Source organism: Hylaeus anthracinus, unplaced genomic scaffold (genome assembly GCF_026225885.1).
Source record: "Hylaeus anthracinus isolate JK02 unplaced genomic scaffold, UHH_iyHylAnth1.0_haploid 0, whole genome shotgun sequence".
NCBI classification, from domain to species: domain Eukaryota; kingdom Metazoa; phylum Arthropoda; class Insecta; order Hymenoptera; family Colletidae; genus Hylaeus; species Hylaeus anthracinus.
The window spans coordinates 16,908,641-16,931,632 of record NW_026533254.1 but is presented as its reverse complement, the minus strand read 5'-3'; the positions used below and the strand labels follow the sequence as shown (position 1 = coordinate 16,931,632).

At 39.8% G+C, this 22,992-nt stretch overlaps 5 protein-coding genes and 2 non-coding genes across 11 annotated transcripts in view; 4 read left to right on the top strand and 3 right to left on the bottom strand.

Moving 5' to 3' along the window:
• LOC128889642 (uncharacterized) overlaps window positions 1–20,281 on the bottom strand; it is a 126,470-nt gene extending 106,189 nt beyond the window's left edge. For both annotated transcript variants that reach the window (XR_008460481.1, XR_008460482.1), the window contains exon 1: window positions 20,271–20,281. The gene's annotated coding sequence lies outside the window, so the exon portion shown is untranslated. The remainder of the gene's footprint in view (window positions 1–20,270) is intronic.
• Window positions 9,362–11,435, top strand: LOC128889618 (uncharacterized). 2 transcript variants are annotated; one of them, XR_008460472.1, is made up of 4 exons: window positions 9,362–9,642; window positions 10,346–10,615; window positions 10,700–10,852; window positions 11,002–11,435. XR_008460472.1 is itself a non-coding variant. In XM_054147374.1 (3 exons), the coding sequence occupies exons 1-3, from the start codon at window positions 9,376–9,378 to the stop codon at window positions 10,769–10,771; spliced, it is 609 nt and encodes a 202-aa protein (XP_054003349.1). In that variant the 5' UTR covers window positions 9,362–9,375; the 3' UTR covers window positions 10,772–11,435. The 2 variants fall into 2 exon arrangements, 1 of the variants encoding a protein (XP_054003349.1); XM_054147374.1 differs by having other exon boundaries at window positions 10,700–11,435.
• Window positions 11,729–11,800, top strand: Trnah-gug (transfer RNA histidin (anticodon GUG)). Its single transcript has one exon. It is a non-coding gene; the product is annotated as a tRNA-His (tRNA).
• On the top strand, window positions 12,155–14,096 carry LOC128889605 (uncharacterized). Its single transcript, XM_054147340.1, has 5 exons — window positions 12,155–12,392; window positions 12,518–12,646; window positions 12,722–13,245; window positions 13,330–13,437; window positions 13,501–14,096. The coding sequence occupies exons 1-5, from the start codon at window positions 12,245–12,247 to the stop codon at window positions 13,756–13,758; spliced, it is 1,167 nt and encodes a 388-aa protein (XP_054003315.1). The 5' UTR covers window positions 12,155–12,244; the 3' UTR covers window positions 13,759–14,096.
• Window positions 13,901–19,614, bottom strand: LOC128889635 (signal recognition particle 19 kDa protein). Its single transcript, XM_054147401.1, has 3 exons — window positions 19,475–19,614; window positions 14,755–14,868; window positions 13,901–14,511 (listed from the first exon to the last, which is right to left on the bottom strand). Exons 2-3 carry the CDS (start codon window positions 14,799–14,801, stop codon window positions 14,118–14,120), a joined length of 441 nt encoding a protein of 146 aa, XP_054003376.1. The 5' UTR covers window positions 14,802–14,868; window positions 19,475–19,614; the 3' UTR covers window positions 13,901–14,117.
• Window positions 15,022–15,093, bottom strand: Trnap-cgg (transfer RNA proline (anticodon CGG)). Its single transcript has one exon. It is a non-coding gene; the product is annotated as a tRNA-Pro (tRNA).
• The window catches only part of LOC128889583 (NADP-dependent malic enzyme-like), a 10,385-nt gene continuing 4,741 nt past the window's right edge, over window positions 17,349–22,992 (top strand). Inside the window, exons 1-2 of one of the 3 annotated variants that reach the window (XM_054147313.1) lie at window positions 17,349–17,627; window positions 20,391–20,544. In XM_054147313.1, coding sequence (XP_054003288.1) covers window positions 17,572–17,627; window positions 20,391–20,544 — 210 coding nt within the window. In that variant the 5' untranslated portion in view covers window positions 17,349–17,571. Of the gene's footprint in view, window positions 17,628–18,616; window positions 18,649–19,568; window positions 19,815–20,390; window positions 20,545–22,992 lie in introns of those variants that run through there. The other 2 variants (XM_054147320.1, XM_054147310.1) reach the window with 2 other exon arrangements.

Genomic DNA, 22,992 nt, shown 5'->3' with positions numbered 1-22,992 from the left:
TACCCCAGTCCTCGGACTTTTTCGTCCAGGGTGCATTCCGTGCTACCACTAATACTGCTAGTACTTGCGAACATTGCGAACTTTGCTTTGAGACAACCGGAAACTTCGTGATTTAATCAGAGGCCGGGGAAAATGAACAGACGCTGTGTAATAAGTTTCACATTTTTTTTTTTTTTTTTTTTAAATACAATACGAACGCGAGAAGTTGAATAGTGAGTTTCATTGGTAATAATATAATCTCCTTGATTATAAAATTCTATATTATATACTATACTGTAGAATTCTATAATCTAGAAGACTGTATCGTTGCCAGTCTCGCTAGCCAACTTCTCGTTTCCGCACAGTACTTCAGGCTTTCTCCAAAAGTTGCTCGACTGGTACCACCGCTTGCACCGCAATTTCTTGCAGACAATTATCGTGATAGAAAATTATAATTTACCGAATCCAGACCTACCCTGGAACCACTACTTCTCACCTTCGCACAGTACACTCCCGAACGAAGACCACAGGACTCTTCGATGATACTTTCCCACCTAGCCACCCTTCAACCCTAATAAAACGAACGAGATATCCCGCCTCGAACCCCAACGTCTCCCCGCCTATTAATAAATAAATAATTTGCCAAGCAACCGTAACAGTGCTCCGGGCAGACCGAGGGGGGGCGATTAATCGCCTATCAAGAAACGCGCAACGGAAACGGCTCGGGAAGTTCGCGGAGACGATTAAGGAGATTCATCAAATTGACGGGGCTCGATCTTCCCTCGGCCAGTTTGCTCGTGACGTACACGCCCCCGAAGCGGGTCGTTTATCCAGGCCGTTGTTGGCCGCGGGGATGAATCACAGTCGACTCCGATCGGCAGTCGTTCTCGCTGGCTCGACCCAGCTTTTATTAGACCGGCTGACACCGAGGATCACTGCCAAACTAGGATCGCGCGAACAATGGCTTACACGTATCGAGCAGGCAGGTCGAAAATAACCACGACTACGCCAGTATTTCCTGTCGCGCACTCTTTCAACCCGATGCACGCCGAACGAAAAGGAAAATGGAAGACGAGAGAGGCACGCTAAAAAGGAGAGCTCCGGGAGGACCAAGAAGAGGACACGGGGAGGATGCAGAGCGCATTGTCGTCGAGGCTTCGCAGCGAGGGTCGAAGATCGAGCTTGTAAGGCGGGGGATTACGACGATTCCGTGCTTTTTCTGGGAATATTCGCACGGCGGGCATCGAATCCGTTCCACGTCCCCGCCTGGGATTCCCAGACGGGTTCTGGACCCCGTCGATCGATGACGAAGTCGCCTAATCCCGCGTGGTATCTCACGGATGGAATACCTTCGATCTTTGCTGACGAAACGGTCGCTGCGAAGCAGACTCGCGGAGTATAGGTACAGGTGTATAGACACAGGTACAGGTATCGCACTAATTGATGTTTCTTAACAATTCGTTTACATTTCACAGTCGTATCATAGCTCTGCGCTTCTTATCTGTGGCTGTTAGTTTCACACACACTTAGTTTTCACCGTCGCACTTGGTTTCACCATCGCACTTAGTTTCACCATCAGGCTTAATAGAAAAGAAATTCTATAATCGCAAGCGAAGTCGTGGAAATGGCCGTCAGGCTGCCGATGGAGGGCTCTTTCGTTTGGAAGGGACGCGATGGAAAACGTATTATTACGCGTTAGAGGAGAGAGTCAATCGGATCTGATAAAATTGAAGGTATTGTGCGCGCGATGGAGGAACGTGACCTACGACAATGTTCGCGGGGAAACGGGGAAATCCATCGAAAGTGTAGGAAATGACGCGGAAGGAGGCCGGGGATGGAAGCTTTGAAAATGCCTGGCGATTCCGCGAGCGGGCACTTTTCACGGGCTGGGCGAGGAAATTGCCAATTGATATGTACATACCTAAATATGCGAATAAATTCTTGTCGCAAGCACGGGGAGACATATTCATACCGGGATATATTTTTATCCGGGTGATCGAATACCTGGCACGTCTAGCGAGATATCCTTTGAAATTATTATGTATCATGCGACCCTACGGCGAATGGTTATTCTCGAATAAATTGATGGTGGCTGGCGTCTCTGAATTTAATTGAAATAGATACTTGTATGTCTTCTTGGTTATAGGCAATTCGGTCAATAATATAAATACGTAACACGTTCTGCGGATAAACTGCAGGCATTTGAATTTTTTGCTTCGAACCGTATGTTAGATGATCGAGTACCTGATCGTAACTTTTCTACGAATTGAAAAGTATATAGTATATTTTGATAGTCCGCTATCGAAATTTTCCGGAATCACAGTAAACATCTACGACCATATAAACGTTACCTAAACGACACGTCTTCGAAAAGAAACATTCTAAAAGCTACCTCACTCCTCCGTTCATAAAAGTGGCTTAACTCCCATAAGCGTCAGGCTTCGAGTCCAAACGACAACAAGCAGCGTTACTTACGAAATATGTGTCGTTTTTCGCGGGCTCTGTTCACACCGAACACGTCGTGTAACCTATCACCGATAAACGCTGTTATCGTTTTAGCCTCGTCTTTTTCTTTTTTTTTTTTTTTTTTATCGATTATCGTTACCCCATAGCGGATCCCCGCGAAGCTTAGCGCCAGGGTGATCCGAACCGAGAACGTCCGCTTCTAGCTCGCAGCGTGTCCCTAGGATTAGTTCCGGCTTTAATGTCCGACGACAAGGGATTTCAAAGGTAATTGAATCGAGACACCGATTCTACGCGGCTTTAAAGCCGCGGAAGCATCCCGTGCCGTATATTTTTAAAGACTTGCCGCGTCGAGACGGGACGAGACTCGAATGCGAAGCGAGGTCTCCGAACGATTCCTAGACGGCACGATAAAGGTAACGGAAACGTAACGATTAGAATCTTATATAGGAATAGCGTCGAGGTTCTTTTTGTAATAAAAATTTGTTTAATCATCGTTCTAGCTTCACAAGTATACAACGAATAGATCGGCGAGCTTCTTCTGGGTAAAATGAGCCCAAACACGATCCTGTTCGGGGTATTTTTATTTAGTTATATGTTGTTCGAGTCATTAAAAAAAATGTTTGATGACTCGAACGATGCGTGATCGAAAGTAGTCCGAATTGGGTCGTGTCTGGACCCATTTTCCTCGGGACAGCTTCACCAATCCATTGCTGGGACTTTCATGAAGATATCGATAAATAATAATATATTGATAACTGTAAAACCTTGAATGATTCTAAGTCAATAACTAGAGACAATAATTAATAAAAGTGACGCAACCAAAGTCGTGCTTAGGCCCATTTTCATCGAGAAAATCGTGTTTCAAGTTGCTGAGTAGCAAAACGCTGAAGCGTTACTCAATTTCGACCCGAAAGAAGCGGAACAGCTTCTCAAGGAGAAACGGAAGGCCCCGGATCAGCCACGGGAGCAGAACCCGCGGTGTATCCGAGTGGCTGCGATCCGCACGGACGGGCACGTGCGTTATCCGGTTAATTCTTTCTGGCTGGCTCGGCGAACAGAACCGGAAGCAATGTCTCTCTTTTCGTGTCAGATGGCCCGTGCTCGTCGATTCGGCGGGGGTTCGGTTTTGATCTGCCATGCGGAAGGAACCGATCGCTATGAAACGAGACCGTCCTACGGCCACACGAACCGAGCCTGTTGTCGGATGACTGAAGATCGTCCCCTGTGACAACGACGAAACCTACCTAACCGCTGAACGTAATGAACATTTTGGAGGTGAATCCAACGTACGTTCCTTCTTCACGATTACAAAAAAAAAAAAAAAGAAAGAAAAAAAAAATGGCGGAGACGAAGATATAGTCGCGTGATCTTTCGGTGGAAGGTTATCGTGTAAGTGACTTGGCAATTCAGTAACTTAGCAAAATTTCATCTGGTTCGAACGAACTGTTTCGATACAACCTCGAACGTTTTATTTCATAGGTCTGTTTTTGAACGCAAATAACAGAAATTTCATCGTCGATTTCAACTCGTCACACGTACTACACGCTCGTAAGTTCGATGATTTCAAGTCGTATAAACGGTTCGAGTTCGCCGATCGCTGTTTTTCGTCTGTCGGTGACGTCAAAGAACCAGGAGGCTGATATTTCGCGGCAATTAGCTGCCCGACATCGCCAACAATTTCTGTCATCTGTTGGCGATGTCAAAGAGCTAAATGCTACAAAACATCAGCCTCTTAGCTCGAGCAATTTCCGAGATATTAAATGATAAAGTTCCCGTTCTTTGACGACACAACGTTCGATGCTTGCCGTCCCGCCCCCATTGTCTTCCTCTTTTTGAACGATATCGGATTACACGCGATACGCGTCGCGACGCCTTCTCGCCCAATCTCGTCCTCACCACCCTCGGGGCACACCCTTTAGAATGATTTTTTTCATCGTTAAGGTGTAGCTCGATCACGGAACACGGCTCGAGGACGAGGACTAACACCTTCGACTCTAGCGGGACGAATTGAGACCAGAGATGGCGTGAACTGCTACATTTCAATCACTCGTGATTCAATCATGTTCGTTCTCAATCACGATGATTTTTCACAGCGATCCGAGAGGATCCATTACCGCCGCGGTTAATTTAATCCGCGAAATTGTTTACATCTTTCGCGATAGCCTCGCGTCGAATTAGACGAGATTTCGTTCCTTCGCTGTCGTATTTAATTTCGTTTGTGATTTTAACTCCGCCGAGAGGGGTTTCCGTCAATTGGATTGATTTCGATTAAGCCCCCTTCAACGGCGCGATAATATGTACACGGCTCGGAGCTTCGCGTAGCTGAATTTTATTAATTAATTTCATCGCGTCATCGCGTGTAATGATGGATTATACGCTCCCGATGCTTCGTTACGTGTAATTCCGAATATTGTTCGAATTTAAATGGGCGATCGGTGAATAATGAAAAAAATATCAAACGAAATTTACCAGAACCTTCCTCCTCGAGGAAATAAACGCGCGAAATATCGTTCGCGAACCGCGACGTATTGCGTATCAAATGGAAATTTAAAGGGCAACTATACGCTCGCCATTAACCGTAATTCACTCGCCGCTCATTAAACGCAACTTACGGGGTATGCTCAATGGAAATTAATATTTCGTTCCAGCTAACTAAGTTACCCACCGTTCGGAATGCGTGAAATGATTATTTCGATTTAACGTTTACGCGTTAACATTGATTTCGTAAATACACTTCGGCAATAATTGAGATACCGATGGACGGTGGTAAAATTTCGGCCGCAATCGTACGTCCACGGTAAATATTTACTGCTAACGAGCCATTGAATTCTCGTACTCTTCTAAAATGCTCTCAGGGGTTTAAGTTGCAATGCTCGTCATCCGACCAACTTCAAGACCACGCAAGATCCCTTCCAAGAATACATGAAAATACTCGTGGTTTATTTTCGACGATCGTTCGGGCCAATTTTTCCCCCGAAAGGTCGAGACACGGTCCTCCATCGGTCGGAGGGGGTTGTTCCGAATAAATCCGTCCGATGCACAACATTTCACACGGTACCGAGATAGGTCATGCCTGTAAAAACGTACAGCACACCGTGCTCACCGCGATGCTACATAATTCGCAGGCCTGGAGACTTCCAATCGTCTACACTTCAAAGGGAGGCAAAACAGAGTGTACGTGGCGTACCCGTTCGAGGCCACCTTCGCACGCACGAATAGTCAGGTGGTAGCAGAGCGCAAAGGGTTATTTTTAGTACAATTTGTCGCTCGAACGATACCATAAAGCGAACGCCGTGTGTGTACCGGCCTATAGAAATTTTCACGTGTTTCTACCCACGGCTAAACGTTAGTCGCGTCGTTAAATATGTCGAGCGGACGCTGCGGAAAAAGGTCCGCTTTATAATCCGCCCGTTTGGCCTTTCACGGAATTCATCGCTGGCCGGACCGTCGTCTCGCGAATTCCCGACCGTTTCGGGATGATTCGATTCGCGCGGTGGCCAAACACACAGTTGGAATCAGCGCGGCGGAATTCTCGAGATGGGACTAATTTTAGATGCGAAAAGAATCCTCGCGAACAGCCAAGGGAGACGTAACCTCTTCTAGGACAACCGGCTGGGGCAACAACTTTTTCAGTCGCCGATATCTCCGTTACTTGTAATTGGACGAAAAAGTTTGTCGGGACAAAGTTGCAGTGTTTTACGAGCCACTGATGACGATAGAACGCAATTTTTTTCAGGATCAATTTTTAATGAAATTTCAAGATCGTCGATGTTATTTTTTAATGAAATTCTACAACTTCGAAGCGTAGGAAGTAATTATGTTCCATCGTCGTAGGTAGCCTTAAAAACAGTGCAACTTTGTCCCGACGAGTTCTTTCGTAGGACTGTAAATAACCGAGTTATTCCAAGTGAACGATGCTGCTGCCCCACCCTGTTAACTGACTCGAAGAATCGTAAATTCACTCCTGGTGGAATCGCGAGCCCTAATAGATTTAAAGATCCAATCCGTAGCCGCGCTTAAAGCCTCTTGACTGCACGGTGATAACGTATGCCGCGAAAGAGGATTTCTCGGTGGGAAGACTAGCCGAAATCTAACTGCGTCTTTGCAACAGATATAATTGGACCGCCTTAATTACCTCGTCTCTGGATACAGCCGTGAGACGGGCAGGATAACGCATTCGACGTGCATTCAGCCACCCAGACCGGAAGATTAACAGCTCCAATGGGAGCAAAGGGAAGGATGTAGATCGGCTAAGCTGAGATATTAAGACGTTCAGACGATCTGGCAGCTGTGATACTACTCGAATAAAGCGAGAACAGTCTATCGGGTGTTTCACTGAAAAATTAATATCGAGAAGGGATCTTCATCGAGGATTTATCACTGTTAAAGTTTTAAAAGCTTTTCCATACAGAACAGTGGTCTACGAATATTTTTGAACACTTCTCTTCTAAACAGAAATCATACTTCCAAGTTTCCTGTAAATTTTTTTTCAACTGCCGTTTATCTTCCAATAGAAAGTACGAGGTGTTTACTTTGCAAAAATATTTGTCACGATTATTATTACAAAATAATCCCGACACCTATAGTAATATCGTTATAAGCGTTAATTTGGAAGAATATCAATTGACTTCGACGATCAGTCACTCGACAATTAAATTAAACGGAGGCGACCGGCGTGCACCGTTTTCACGCCCAAAGGCAATCCGGACTTTTTACCACGTAACTCGTACGAGAATTTAATTCGACAGAGGACGAATGCGTAAATTATTCCGAACGAGCGAGCAGACGGATACTCTTTCGCTTGAACTGTCCAGTAATTAATGCGCATTCGTTACAATGGAAAATCTTTCGTTTAAAATTCTTAATAACGATCCGATTTCCTTCCCCACGGGAAGGGGGACGGTGATCAATTCTATATGAACGGAGTACACATGCTTGATACGGTTAATTGACTCTTTACGAAACTGGAATGTCCCCTGGTAATATATACGAGTCTCCAATATTAATTTCATGATGAAGTAGTGGGACAAATTATTGGAAACGTTCCTCGTAGACGCTTACTTCGCAGAAATATTCATCGAATAGAATCGAATTTGATTTTTCCATGCAAAATAGACGTTTGTTTATTTGCAATTGGATCTTCGCGAAAATATTACGATCGAATCGACCAGGTTTTTCTGGTTGAAACGAGCCCAAACACAACCCCATTCGGACTATTTTTAGTTATATGTTGTTCGAGTCATTAAAAAAAAAATGTTTGATGACTCGAATGACGCGTAAGTAAAAGCGTAAGTAAAAGTAGTCCGAGTATGGTCGTGTTTGGGCTCATTTTCATCGGGAAAACTTTACCATTTCGTTACTGATACCTTCGTGAGCGAGCGAGAAAAAAAATGTTCATTTTCATAATGTGCATAAAAGTTAATACCGATTATTGCACGGAAAACATACGAAATAATACAAAGTACCGAAGAAAAGTGACTCTATGTTAAAGTTTGAAAAGACCTCGAGCAATGTCACTGTTAATCATCGTCTGAGATACGACACGTAAACGTATCGTGAACGCGTCGAGTCTCCCGGTTGTAAATGGTGCCTTTACACCGGCCTCGAATCGAAATCAATAAACCGATTATTGGCCAGGCTGAACGGAGATTACATTGCTTTGAATTGACACCCCGAAGCGAGCCATGCGCCGATTGAATTTCGCGGACTTTCTAGACGGCCGGACGTCCGCCCCAGTTCGTTTTTCCACCGCGTCCGACGGCGTAAAATCACGATGAATGTAATCCACGCGGACACTCTACGAAGAATCGACCTTTTGTGGCGCGGACCGGCGAAGTTTGCCGTGCATTATGCAGCCCCGCGTTATTTGCTTACGCGCTGGTAAACAATGCGAGGGATGGTAAAAAATAACACGCCGCTCCGACGCGACTCTTTTCACCGCCATCTACGTGTTTCAACGGCAAACGAGCGACTGGCCGAGTATAAATAGGAGATTATTTTTTACACGCGAAACGATTTCTCGCGAATAAGGCTGCCGTTCGGGGGAAACGTTCGCCCTAAGATAACCGCCGTATGGCACACCTGAGCTTCGAAACGGACATTGACGCTTTTCTTAGTTTCGTGTAGAATGTATATACAACGTAAGGGCACGGATGGACATTCTAAGTAAACAGAATAAATTCTGTCTACTTTAACAATCTATCTGTTCGTCGTAAAATAAATGTTAATAATCGGTATTCAATTCCGTGATTATACGTAACTGTATAACTATGAACATTAAAATGTGTTGATGATGTTTATAATAATGATATATAATGATAATCGGTATTCGTAATATTTACCACATTTGGAATAGTCCATTTCCATGATTATACATAACTGTATAACTACGAGCATCAAAACGTTGATGATGTTTGTAATAATTAGACTGCCGATCTTTATGCGTTTATAGGAAATTCGAATGCGCAAGAAACTACAAAATGCAAACAATAATGCAAGAATGTAAAAAAGATTGACAGTAAAGATCAAGTTGTAATATTTGCAGAATAAAATAAATTCCTATTTAGGTTGAATTTTTGTAACCACGTTCACGAAGATTTTATTTTCCATAAAGATCCGCAGTCCGATAATAATCATCACTGTATCTTTACGAGGTGTGACCATTGGAATACTTCTAATATTTTGTACATTTTTTCCTGATAATCGGTATTTATAATATCTACCACATTTGCAATAGTCGTCATCGTATCTTTACGAGTGAACCATCGGTGTGTTCAGGATCGTCTCCCGATGAAAATGAGTCCAAACGAGACTATATTCGGTCTACCGCACTCAAGTATCCTGATACTCTACTATACCAATTTGGTATACGGTAGGTGAGTGGCCTGACGTCAGTTTTTCGCGAACTGTTGGTAGGGCCACGTGGTAAGAATGGGTCAAACCGTGGGACGTATGCCGGACACGTGGGACTGTTTACTAGAGGAAAAGGATCGTGTGCTGCGCTGGAGCGCGGAAGTCCTGTCGAGGGTGGCCGACAACGTTAATCAGGAAGAATCGTTTCAGATGGATTACGACAACGAGAGGATCGACGAGAAAATCGACTCGTGGATCGAGCAGAGTCTAACGCTCGTCGGCCAAGCTCGCGGCAAACACGCGAGGAGGGAATACACAACTCGTCTGGCCGCCAGAGTCGAGCAAGTGATTACTTTGGTTATTTGAACAACGTTTTGCGATAACGATATCGTTTATCCGGCAATTCTGCGCGCGGGGAATTGTGAACGGGACACTCCTCTTTTAGTATGTCAATAGTAAACTATTTAAGTCGTGCTCGGCGTTCCTACGGTTCAGAGTTTCTCAACCTGTTTTGGTTTTGTGGCTATCATCCAACGATCAGATTTATTTGTCTCTCTGTCATCGATTCAGATTGCATTTTTAAAGTGGCAAATGAAACTTAAACGAAAGAAATTTAGATTTACGAACGAAAGATAAACTAGACGCTACTGGTCTGCTATTCGTTAGATAAGAATAATAATTTCAAATGAAATTGAAATAAAAGAGATTTAGAATTACGAATAAAAGGTCATTTTTAGAATTATTTTAATAATTTTTAGACAAATTTCAAATGAAAATTACGTTTCACTTTTGAACGAATGATTTATTCGAACAAAATAATCGCCCTCTGGATGATAGCGTTGCTTTCGCTGACCAAGTAGTAACACCCCTACCCCCTCCTCTCTGCCGCTGGTATAAAAATTAAATTGAATCATTCATTCGATCTCAAAATGAGCACGTTTGTGTTCGATCGTTAACCGTACCATTTTACTAAATGTGCAAATAACATTTCAACGACGAAACAATGACGCTCGTTAATAGTTTATTCGTCGTTAATTATTGCGTATAGATACGGGAGGATCTCGCGATAAAAATGAGAAACGATTACCGACACGGATACAGAGACATAAAAAAGTTCACGAAAAAAGTGGACCATCTGGGGAAACAACAACGTAAAATACACGCAAAAATTCACGAACTCGAAATCACTTGCGCTGGCGACGTGAAAAAATTTCAAAAGAAATTCGGTCCCTTAAGATTGAAAACGTTCAAAAATCTCAGGCTAGGGGAGAAAACGATGTTCGAGGATAAGAGGCTAAAAACGGAATTCGTTAAACGGGTACTGATTACTGTATCCTATTCGTTTCACAGTGTCTACTATGAATAATAATAAATTCTTACTACTTTACTCTTGTGCTATCAGGTTTACGACATCGATCACAAAAATATGGACGAATGTGGCAAACGTATCCGTAGATTGACCAGAGAGCATTAAGAAAGCTTTTGCTCGAATCATGTTACGTTAAAGGTAAAGTCGAAATGGATGTCAGATTACGAGAAATAAAGAAAAGAAAAGGTAAAATCACTTTGATATGCCAGTAATGTAAATAATACTTACCAAATTTGATAAATAGCGGAGTAGCTCGATGCTTTGCGCGGGAATCGTGGCCTGGTCAAACATGTCGGCGTGTTACAAGCCCATCTCCAGCGTCACCATTGTTCCAGAGCATGATCGCTTGTCCACTCGCACACAGAAACCCACTTTGTCTTCGCCATTTATCCTCAAATTACTTTCTGTACGGCTGCAAACATTGTTGCAACGATAAAATCAGCACTACAGCAGGAAAGGGTCGTTGCATGCCGGACATTAACAGGAGGCCTGAAACCGCGAGGAGGTGTTCCTTTCCTCCACGTAGCTCCTAGCGCCACCTATGAGCAGACGATCAAACAATACCAATCAAATAACCTTCCATTTTTACCAACGTTTCAAAAATTCGCGAGAATAACGATTGGTTGACATTATTTTATTTACTGTAAAAATTTACAACGATATCGTTTTTCCAACCAATATCGCAATAACCTTGTTCAGTTATTGCGTTCGATGGTACAGGATTTGTTCTTTCCAAGCAAAATTCGTACTAATTTTTACAAATCTTCAATGTCATTTGTAATTATCATTGAATATTGTTTCTACTACTGTCGTTTTGTTAAACAGACAAAACAGACATAAATTTTATTCTAACATTAATCGAATTGTTAGTAATTTACCATTCGAATATTATGAAAAATTACTCCAAGTTCTATTAATAAAGAAACTTATTCTTCGCATATTGTATACGAATAAAGTCAATGCATTTTTTTTGAAACATTGATTTTAATATTTATGGATATATTGTGAAATAAATGAAATACTTTTACTGACAAATAAAAGTTTATAGTATGACCTTCTTTAGCCGTGATCGTCTAGTGGTTAGGACCCTACGTTGTGGCCGTAGTAACCCAGGTTCGAATCCTGGTCACGGCAATGTGGAAAGCATTGTCACGGAAAAGGTTTATATTTTACTTTTTTTCGTCCCTAAATTTATCACTCCAGCCTTACTTCTCGTACCAACTCTTTTTTTCAATGAATACATGATGAGCCAGCGAATTTAAAAACTGATGATTATCGCTCGAAAGTAAGCAGTAATACGTTCTTAATTTTGCTCAGCAAAATATTCACACAACAATAATCAGAAATTCGTGTTGCATAAGTTGTTTAATCTCTGACACAATTCATAACAAAGTATCAATGTAAGCGTTTATGTTGTAATAAATAAAAAGAATGTCGTTACGAAACGTCAGCAAATTCTCTCTTGCCGAGTAGATATATTTCAGGTAAAATATTATATGACGCCAGTATCGAAACCGCCTTTCAAAAGGTTTTAACTGCTCTGTTTAAATTTTTAAAGATCGACTGCTTCATAGAAATATGAGGCTGAATCGACTATTCTACTTCATATTCATTTTATATTGTATCGAACGTTACAAATGTGGTGTTTCTTGTACCAAAGTCGATGATGTGAAGCCACTTATTGGAATAGAACAAAAGGAATTTGATACGCACAATGACGAGACAGGTAAAAGAATTAAATTCCATATCTGAAACATACGTTGTCGATATGTACATACTATTTAAAAAAACGTTCCATTCACTTAAAAAGATGGGCTAATTTCTTTAGTCATTGTTTGCATTTGTTTTTAGATTCCGAGCTCAAAGTACGTTCCCAAAGACAACTACAAAAAATTAATTTTAATACCGATGCTAATGGCTTTATAAAAGATGATCGAGCTTCGCGTCATTTATTAGGATCTAGACGTCATCTAAGACTGGGTAAAATGAACGAAGACACAGATACAAAAACACATTAATTAACATATCTCTTTATACTCTTTTAATAATTCTCAGGTGATGCAAATCAAATAGCAAATTACTTCCTCACTGGGGGGCCCTTAAAAGGTCATGCTCATTTTGTAGGAGCATCGAACTGTGATTCAAATAATGATGAAAGTAATGATGAAGATAATGTTGGAATGAGTAATCCGACAAATGAGAATGATTCAAATCAATCTGCGAACGAAGAAAATGTATCTACAAATTCGACTGATCCTGTCGTTGGTATTCCATTAATTCCTCGATTATTTCCACTACGAAGACCCCATCTTCCAACCCAGCCACGTTCTTTATACAGACACATTCCTGGCAGATTGAATTCTCTTTTACATCCACCTTTACACCAGCTTGCCTTACCACATATTCCTGTTAGGCAAAGTTACTTACGTTCAATTCTTCATCCTCGTTTGCACCCATACATCAATAGCCTACACACTATTCCTAACAATCTAGTTGGAGCCGCGAGAATACCTATTCATAGTTTAGCACAGGCACATTCTGATCTTCATCAACTATTACTACCGACTTTACCTCCCACAGTAAGTATTGTATGTAATACAATGTAATGCATAAATGTATCCACTGTTTAATTTACAAATTTTGTTTTTGATTTTTTCTCTTAGCTATTAAACAATGTTCAAAGTCCCATTGATCCTAAGTTAGGTTCAACACATTTAATTAGTCAGTATCCAACTATGGTGGGAGCATCTCCCACTAGCTTCTACAGCAATGTACGTATTAAACTATCATAAATGTTTGAACTCGTGAGAATGATACATATATTAAATTTACAGCCCTCAGTACCAAGGATGATTCATACTGATTACCTTCCACATCTTCAACCTACTGGATATATCGTAAAATTTGTACCCCATAACAATGGAATGCCATCATCTTCATTTGTTGGTTCGCCGCAGCAACCATTCCCTACTTCGATAGATAATAATTCAAGCACAGATGAAAACACGATGGATTCCACTGGCAATGTAGAGGAAGATACAAATGAAAATCAGGAAGGTGGACTACAGGATGAAACAAATGATTGTAACTAAACCATAGAAAGGGACTACAGGCTTTGAAAGTAACATTTCAAATACAGGTAAAGTGCAATTAAATGCACTACCAACAGAAAGACAAGGAAGTCATATTTTACATAGGACACATTCAAAGCTTCAAAGGACAAATGGCACAGGCTGGCGTTAAACACTTAAGAGCTGTATTAAATAATAGTCTGGATATACAGAATTGTATATGGTCATACAGTATTCGGTTTGAAACTGTTTGTTAGTTACTTTATACAAAGTGTAATACAATTAATTTTTGTACATGAGAATAATTCTCATTTCAATATTAAAATATATACGTAATTAGAAAATAGTTGTAAACTCTATTCCACTCTTGTTTCATTTTATTACCTCCTTCCTTTCCCCTTCCCCTTCTTTGATGATGAACTCGAAGCCTGGGAAGATTGCTCGCCCGTCGACTGTTTTCCTTGGCGTGTCTTTAATTTCGGAATAGTGGTGCCTAAGTAAACCAACACGGAATCTCTAGTAGGGAATTCAGTTTTCACGGGAGTGCCATCATCGTTTTTTAATTGCACACGAAAGCGACCATGATATAACAGTTCTTGGCTCCTCTCTTTTGGGTGAAGCTTGTTTTCAACGCCAACGTCGAAACCTGCCGCTACCAAAACATCGAGGATCTCTTGATCCGTAGGATTATCCACGCATTTATCTTTCGCAAGTTTTCGTCCGCCCGCTAAAGTCCTTTTACTGTTTATATACACTGGATAAATACAAATCCATCTGCAACACAAAACAGAAAGCAAAATTGCGTATCTGTTAACAGACACGGATCAAATTTTCAAATTTTCGGAATAAACATCTCTGTCTGTCAGATTCATGTCTGAGAGGTTATGTAGCAGATGGTAGTGGCACAACATGTATTTTGAATAAAACTAATAACACAAAGATTCTATTTGGGATGTTTTAAAAAGAGCGTGTATATAGAAGGTTGCAATAAACATGTGAATATTTTAATAAATATACCTTTTGTAATCGCTGTGTTTCTTTGATGGGTTCCACGCAGACGGCATGTTTGATATATTCGATAGCTCTGCCAAGCCTTGCGCACTGCTGCGCACCTCTGTGTGGCTCCGCGAACTAGACGACAATTTCAATTTTAGAACAAAAATATTACGTATAAATGTAAGTAAAAAATAAATTAATAATGCCATAGGTGATAAGTACACGATAGAATTAAGTAAATTGAATTAGATTTAAAAAAATGAAGGGGCAACAAAAATAAATATATTAGGGCTCGTCCGGGATTTGAACCCGGGACCTCTCGCACCCGAAGCGAGAATCATACCCCTAGACCAACGAGCCATGTAACATTCATCTTTCAATAACAACATTATGGACTAATTGCAATTAATATTAAATTTAGAAAAGGATGTGCACTTTACAGAGAAATGAATAAAAAGTATACAATTATTTCATTTCCATCCAACAAACAGAGGTACTGTTTTCAATAAAAATATGATTGCAAACTTAAGATTTCTAAAGAATTCGTTGGTATCTGTAGGTGCATTCAGAATCGGCTCAGCGATGGTTTTTTTTCTGGATAATTCCTATTACTCATGCTTTCATATCAATTTTTCTCTTATCATCGACAGTGTACTTTACTCTTGTTATTGTAAAATACGATGCAAATTACGATGATCAGGAACTCCAATACCAGTTGACCATGAGAATACTGTAATTATGTACACACAAGGATTTTATATTTTATAAAATTCTATGAAATATTATCGATAAACGTGAAATACACCTAACAAACAACAGTTTTATCATTGAAATCCGATTCTCGCAGTGAATCGATTTACAAGCGTTGTATCGCATGAATTGTTGCTTTAATTCTGCCTTGAACTTTGACCTGGTCAGGGCGACGTGTATAAATAGTTAACATGAAAGTTAAACATTTACACTATAAAAAAGAACATGCATTTTTATTTAATGCGTGCCAGACAACTGTTATTCATCAGAAACACAACTATTAAAGAAACAAGACATGATAATAATGACATGACAACAAATAAATGGTACATGATAAATTTTTTAATGTTTGACAATATTTATCGTGGTCATAAGAAACCACTCACTGTTAGTAAATAATTTCTTATGTCTACGGAAAATATTTTTTTCTCGAGATATTGTTGAAGATTTGTTGAAGATATTTCTCGTAAATTATTAATGTTTCTTAATTTAGCACCTAACGTTTCCTTTCTAATATTGCACGCACCTCTTTCGCTACAAACATGCACAGAATTTCGTCAGAAAAACACGCTAGAGCTGTCGATAAAAATGCGTGGAATATTCTGGAAACTGAAATGAGAATTTTTGCAAACAAGTTTCACCTTTCACTGTGCGAGCTTATGGCGTGGTTAATGAGCAATTATCGATAGAGTTGTGAAAGTGAAACGTTCTGCGTGGCTTACTTTCGCACAAATCGTACGGATAACGAGACCATTGTGTTATTATAATTCGTTTGAAATAAAATAAAATAAAATTAGGGCAGATAATGCCGTTGTTGTTGCACAATGCGTTTTAAACATTGTTTGTTTTAAATATCATACAATATATTTATAATTGTTTCCCCTCTCTCTATTAACGTATCAAGCTTTCCATTTCCATAAATAAAAACCTGGCTGCGTGCCTGCACGCGCACAGCCAAATCATTCGCGCCACTATCTATCTTAAAATGGTAAACTACACTAACAACGATAGTCAAAAATATCTCAGGTTTTGTAATTCTACGAGAGTGGCAAATCTTCCAAGAGAATTTCTAGAAACATACAAAAATGACATCATAACCGTAAATGTTATCAGACGTCTAATCTTTCTTTGTGAAAATACGCAGATATCGCGTAATACCAATAATACTAAACATACGACGCTGTTGAGAAAAATTCCAGCAAAGAATCTAAAATTTTACCAACAAAATTCCCTTTCGTACGAGACGAACATTCTTTTCATTTGTCCATATTCGATGTCAATGGATACGGTCGTTGGAAATCGATAAACAAAAGAAGAATGTATTATTTATTAGCCATGAATATCATGGTCAAGACATTCTACGCGTCGCAAAAGAATCTGTTACGATGGATTGCCTTAAGTAAGTCGGATAATTTATATCCAAGTATTGTTAACGACAATAGGCCGATTTTCCTACAGGTCTGGTTGCACAGAATACTTGAGTTGTCTGGACGATGTCGCGTTTTCTATCAAAGAGTGAGTACACGTTCAGATTACTATAAAATTCGTATCGCAACGATTATTTCGTTAAATATTTACGGTTCGTTAACGAGTAGATAACGATTGATTCGTGCAACAGGAAGAAACTCAATGAAAACACTTTTGATTTATAGGTTATAAAAATATTAATTAGAACAATGCGCAACGATGTTTAGTGTTGGTCCAGAACGTCGAGTTTTTACAACGGACTGCAGTATTGCACGACTCCATTGCTTTCCTTGAGATTTTAATCGTCTTTATGCCCCAAAGACTTCGGCCTTAAGGCCGATTTCTACTATCACGATGTTTGTACAAACGGACAGAGCACCAACACGGTACACGTTCTTTGTCGTGCATACGTCAGTTACGTTTGCGATCTGGTCGTGATCGGAAGGATCGATTTCACCGAATGAAAGTGGTTCCAATAGGAAACGTTCTTGTTTCTCCGCGCGACGATTAACACGGTGAACTTTGGTGTCAGTACGAACTTGAACCTTCGACGCATTATGAACCATTGCTTTTGTTGAGTTTTATCGTTGACCTGCACAAATCGAATTACTTTAGTTCTCGATGGGTAGCCCACAATCTAAGGATGTTAGGAACGCACAGCGTGCCCACAGCAAAATGTAAGTAACTAAATGTGCAATTTTCGTTGAGATTTGGGCATATTTTTTGGAAATGGCTACATTCTTTAAAAGTCACGTAAATTCACGTTAAAAAAATGAGCGGAGAGTAACAACTAATTCAATGATGGTATCAATCGTCGAAAGCAATTAACGTATAACGATTATTATAATTTACCCGACACTACTGTCCACCAGGTAAATTTTAAATCATTATTTCCAATAATGACGCAAGAGCATTAAAATAAAATTTGTACAAACGTTCAGTAGAAATGCAAACAAATCCAAGCGATATATTTGTAAGCAGACTATAGAGGAAAAATATACTTATCATCGTTAAACCATAGTTATAAGAATATACGCCATCAGGTGTAAACGAATGTGTCATTTCTCACGTAACGTCGCAATGTTTTATAACCACACAATACGGGACAATAGACTTTGAAATACCTAGCAATCTTGTAAAAATTTTTCAGTACAACTGTAAAGCTTATCAAACTTTTTTCTCTATCAAGGAGCTCACGATATCTTTTATTTTACACGCGTAATGTCTTAAAAAAAAAAAAAAAAAAAATAATAATAATAAAAATAAAAATAAATCAAGATAAGTAAGTCAAGAACATAAATTATTTACGAAATATAAACGTTTCATGAATATATTTGGAAAAAGAAAGTTAAGAAAGTGAAAGATAACCTGAAACATGTTTCATAGTTCCTCAGAAGCGAATTAAATCTCTCGATCGAATGTTAGAATAATATCCTCATTGGGAATGTTAATTTCAACGCATTATCGATTCATAATTGTCAGGCATGCGAATTAAAATACACACAATCGTTCGCTGACCGCGCATGTTTCCACTTCCGTATATTGAAACGTACGTTATATAACATTTGCGAAAATAGAAGTTCGAGATTACTTAAATAGCACAGACAATGTTTCAAGCACAGCTAAGTAACAATTTGTACGTGTTAGTGTCATATCTTTGTGGATGGGAGACTGATGACTCATGCCATCTACCGTGAAGTATTTTTCCATCTGCAGGTGTTGTTGCAAAGCAACTTTCTAACCTCTGAGGCAGACTGATATATATTTACATTGTTATCGATATTTATTTTCTTTTTCTATAAACGAAAACAACTCATGAATACACAAAGTGTCTATTTAAATTGTCTATATTGTTACTGTACGAAATCGCGAAGTTACTTATCACGAATCAGCGTGTTCCAGCCTGGAATTACGCTGAAGTTTGAATAGAACAAATTTTCCCGACGTAATCGCGTTTATTTGGATTTCAAATCGTTTGTTAACAGGTTGCTGACCTACATGTGTTGCGTATCATCGTATGACATGTGCAAAGAGTAATAGTACGGTTTCGCTTAATTTATTACTATAAAGTAAAAAAAAAGCGCGATAAGTTCGGTATCGCGTACTTTTTGGCTAATTACAGTCGCGAACGTCGCATATCAAGAACTAAAACAAAAAAGAACGTTTTGGCCACGAGGCTCTGTAAATAAAATAAACATCCGAAATAATACAAAACTAACGATAACAACTCGAATATAAATAATGAATTCGTTGTTCGATTTAGGGAGCAATATTTGAAATATAATTATGTATTAAATAATAATACTGCATGTAACACAAATCACCAAAGGACGATTATGTTTAAAAGTTTCTGCGAACACCTTTTTCGTCGTTGCACGCGTTTCTATTATTACAATCCCTCCGTCATTTATAATTCTACACATGTGTCTACCGAATTAGATAACAGTAACGTGACGCAAGAGATCCATTTCCGATTTCCTATCAGTAAATGTCCGTCAGAATAAATAAAATTTTGTTGACAAACCATATCTAAATGCGCAAAGTCGCATGCGGCGTGGTTCCACTTGTTTAGTCGTTGTGCGTCTGTCACGTGAACGTTTGTGCCGTAGTTACTTATCTGCATATGACGTACTCATCCGAGTTTAGTTTAGTTGTCCATCATAGATCAATCGTACGAACAGTTTAGCGAGAGATGCCACCGTATGAGAGTGATTGTTTACGCAAATTCCGAACATGAGTTCGAAACGGTTCATGAGACGGTTGGAGTGTCATTTTACTGGCTTTCTTCGTCGGTCGAGTCGCTTGCGTTGCGTTTCGAAAGACCTTGAGCCTGAGACATGGCAGCACGATCAGCTGCACGGCAGGTAAAGTAGTGGACTTTGAGCTTTTACGTTTGGTAGAATACTGTCACTTTGAATCGTCTCTATAACAAGTACACGTTATTCGTAGTATATACAAATCAAGTAATTTGTCGTTAACTATGGCCATGCTAATTACTTAGTTTGTATGTATTACGGAATGGTAACTAGCATGTGTGCTTTACCTAGGAGCATGAAAATAATCAATTTCGTTGCACGTTCAACGTTTACCCTCTATCCCATCTTAGAACACAAAATTACAAATTACGAGACTGGTTATCGATTATTGTACGAGTAAGAGTACTCAAGAGTAGGTGGCTTATCTATTACTCCCTCGAATGCGCATGAGTTGGAGTGGTACTCGATGGAACGATCATTTTATTCTAGTTTTTATTTATCCAGTAACGGGTTATCTTTTATTTGTTATTCGAAATTTTAATTCAGATAAGAATTTTACCCAACTCTGTTGATACGTTACCGAAGCTTAACCCCACGCTCTAACCTCACCTTTGCTCGACAGTGGTGAGTTCTACCCTACCGACATTGCCACTCGGTCTTAAAAACTTTGCTGGTCGTTTGCAGGATCCAAAGCAGTAGTCAGTCAGTCTGCGACAACAAACCTTCGAGCATGTCGAATCTCGAGAGGGATCAACTTGGCCAGAGGGGCACAGGAGATTCTTTGTGTTCAAGCATGATCCGGGGTCTCGACCATCTAAAGAACCCACAGTTCAACAAGGTACGTTCAAGTTACGTATATATTTCAATGCTAATCGCAATTACTCCGGTTCGTGACACCGGCGTATGCGTTGACAGCTCGTTGTCTGTTATTGACGTGTTTCGTGCTTGGTAATTTTAGTGTTTTTTCATGTCAGTTGCACATTAACGCACAACAATGCTCGAACATAGATGAAGATGCATTAGTACGATTACTTATTTATTATTAACGTGTTTGCTGTCGGCGTTTCCATGGTCTCGCTCGCAAGTGTAGAACTTGACACTCGTTTGGAAAATCGATGAAAATACCCTATGGATTAATCGTTTGTTTCTTGTTGTCATTTAAATTTATATGAGAATAAAACGTTCTCGTGGATCAGACGAATGGAAAATTTTCCGCTGCGTTTAACCCCACTCGAGAGAGATATAGCGGGACACGTCGATTTTAATGATTCATTTGGTGGAATTCTCAGCGATTAGCAAAGCTGAGTAAAAATGTTAAATATGGGAAACGTTTTACTTCTTTAAGTGCAATATTTTAGTGTTAATGAAAATTTCATCAAAACCTAGATGGCGTAACTGCGATTAGTCGAATCCTTTTTTTATACTTGTAAATCATCTTTTTTAGCAACTAAACTTTTTTTATTGAACGCACTAGCAAATAGTTATTGTAACCTAGAGAAAACTACTGTCCATTTTTTTTTTCTTTTCGTTTCGATTAGTTTTTGATGAATTTAAGTGAATGTTTTATTCGCGTCTGTGAGGTTACTTTTCACCCTTCCAATATGAATATCAGCCGATAAAAAAGAATTACGCGTGTAATATTTTGTAATGATCTGTCTGTACGCAAAATTTCATCAGAATCGAAGCGTCGGGCGATATTCTTGGTCTGTGGGTTAAGTATACAGAGCTTGAACGAAAGAAGAATTTACGAGTTATAAAAGATAATTTCGTTCAGGGCGTAGCGTTTCTTTTTTAAGAAAGATAAGAAATTTTACGTGTGTAATTTATGAGTCAGACGTAAGCGACGGTTCCTAGAATATCTATTTCCAATATACTTCTTATCCATAATATTCTCGATAATAATGTTATTACCAACATTATAATTTGTTATTATCACTAGAAACTAGCGATAATAACCACCGTTTTATTCAAATATTTTCAATTTAACGAACAAAGAAAAGTACAGGGAAAGTACTGTTTAGGATTCCTCGAAGTCGTGAATACGTTAACGAGAAATAATCGACGAAAATATATTGCGTAGTAGCAATTTAAGGTTGGACATTCGTTGGGTTACGTGCAACCGGTCATCTGAGTAATCGTGATTCCGTGAAATTCACTTTCACGGCACAGATGTTCACGGAACTAGCATGGCAGCCTGATGATGATGATGATGAAACAGGGGAACCTCTCACGTATGCAACAATTGGTTACCACGACATGCTTCGCGCTTTTTAACCATGAAATATTGCCTATGAATTTAATTGAACTCAACATCAACTGTGTAATGCAACATCAGCGATTTGTTCATAAGTCATTTACTTTATTCCAGGCATTCCGTAATTATCTGACAAATTTTTTTCTCGTGCATATTCGTGTTGATGCAATTTTAATTCTCATCCGTACAGATATGAAAAACGTAAGGTGAACCTTGCCACAGTATTCAACTTTTTCCTCTACAAATGCTTTTTTATCTTCGCTCGAGCAGAAGATGAGACCACTCGATTGCACTTCTTTTTCTCTATCCCCTTCATAGTCGATAAACTTAATTCTCTGTGAACAAATGAAACTCCGTGAAACGTGAGGTGATGTGATTATAGTAAACACTCGAAGCAACGATAATGCAAACCGATGACACGAGGAGAGAACGCAAGCGACATCAACAATGCAAACATCCCCAGCTCTCTCCTTCCTGTTATTATACAATTTACCTTGCGTCACGCGGCTAATCTGTGCTCTTGCATCCGCGTGCCACAGTGCTCGCGAGACGCCCAACACCCGACGAAAATAAACCAAACCATCTGACTCTACATCTATCTCTCTCTCTTCCTCTGTTTCCTTCGCGTTTCCAAGGACGCAGGCCAGATCCACTTGCGATACGCAAAGCACCGTTGCAGTGCAATGCACTCAGGGTTTCTCTAGCAGTAGGCCGTTGCTTACTATGCGTTCAAGAACTCCTAGGGCTGCTTATTGATCCGTAGGCAAGCGAAGGGTCGCGTCGCTGGAAGTCGAGGACCCTGGCAACCGTTTCCACCGTCGATTGTTTCACATGGGGCTCAAAATCACGAGTTGAAAGTAATGATGGACACCGACTGGTGGGACCTTGTACCGGATTTGCACAGGACTCATCGAATACCCGAGCCTTTGCTTGCTCTGGATGGAAGGGTATCATTCACATTTCATCAAATTGTTCACATTTCATCACTGTTCATTTTTCTTTCATAGTGCACTTTCATTTTCATTAGAGCTT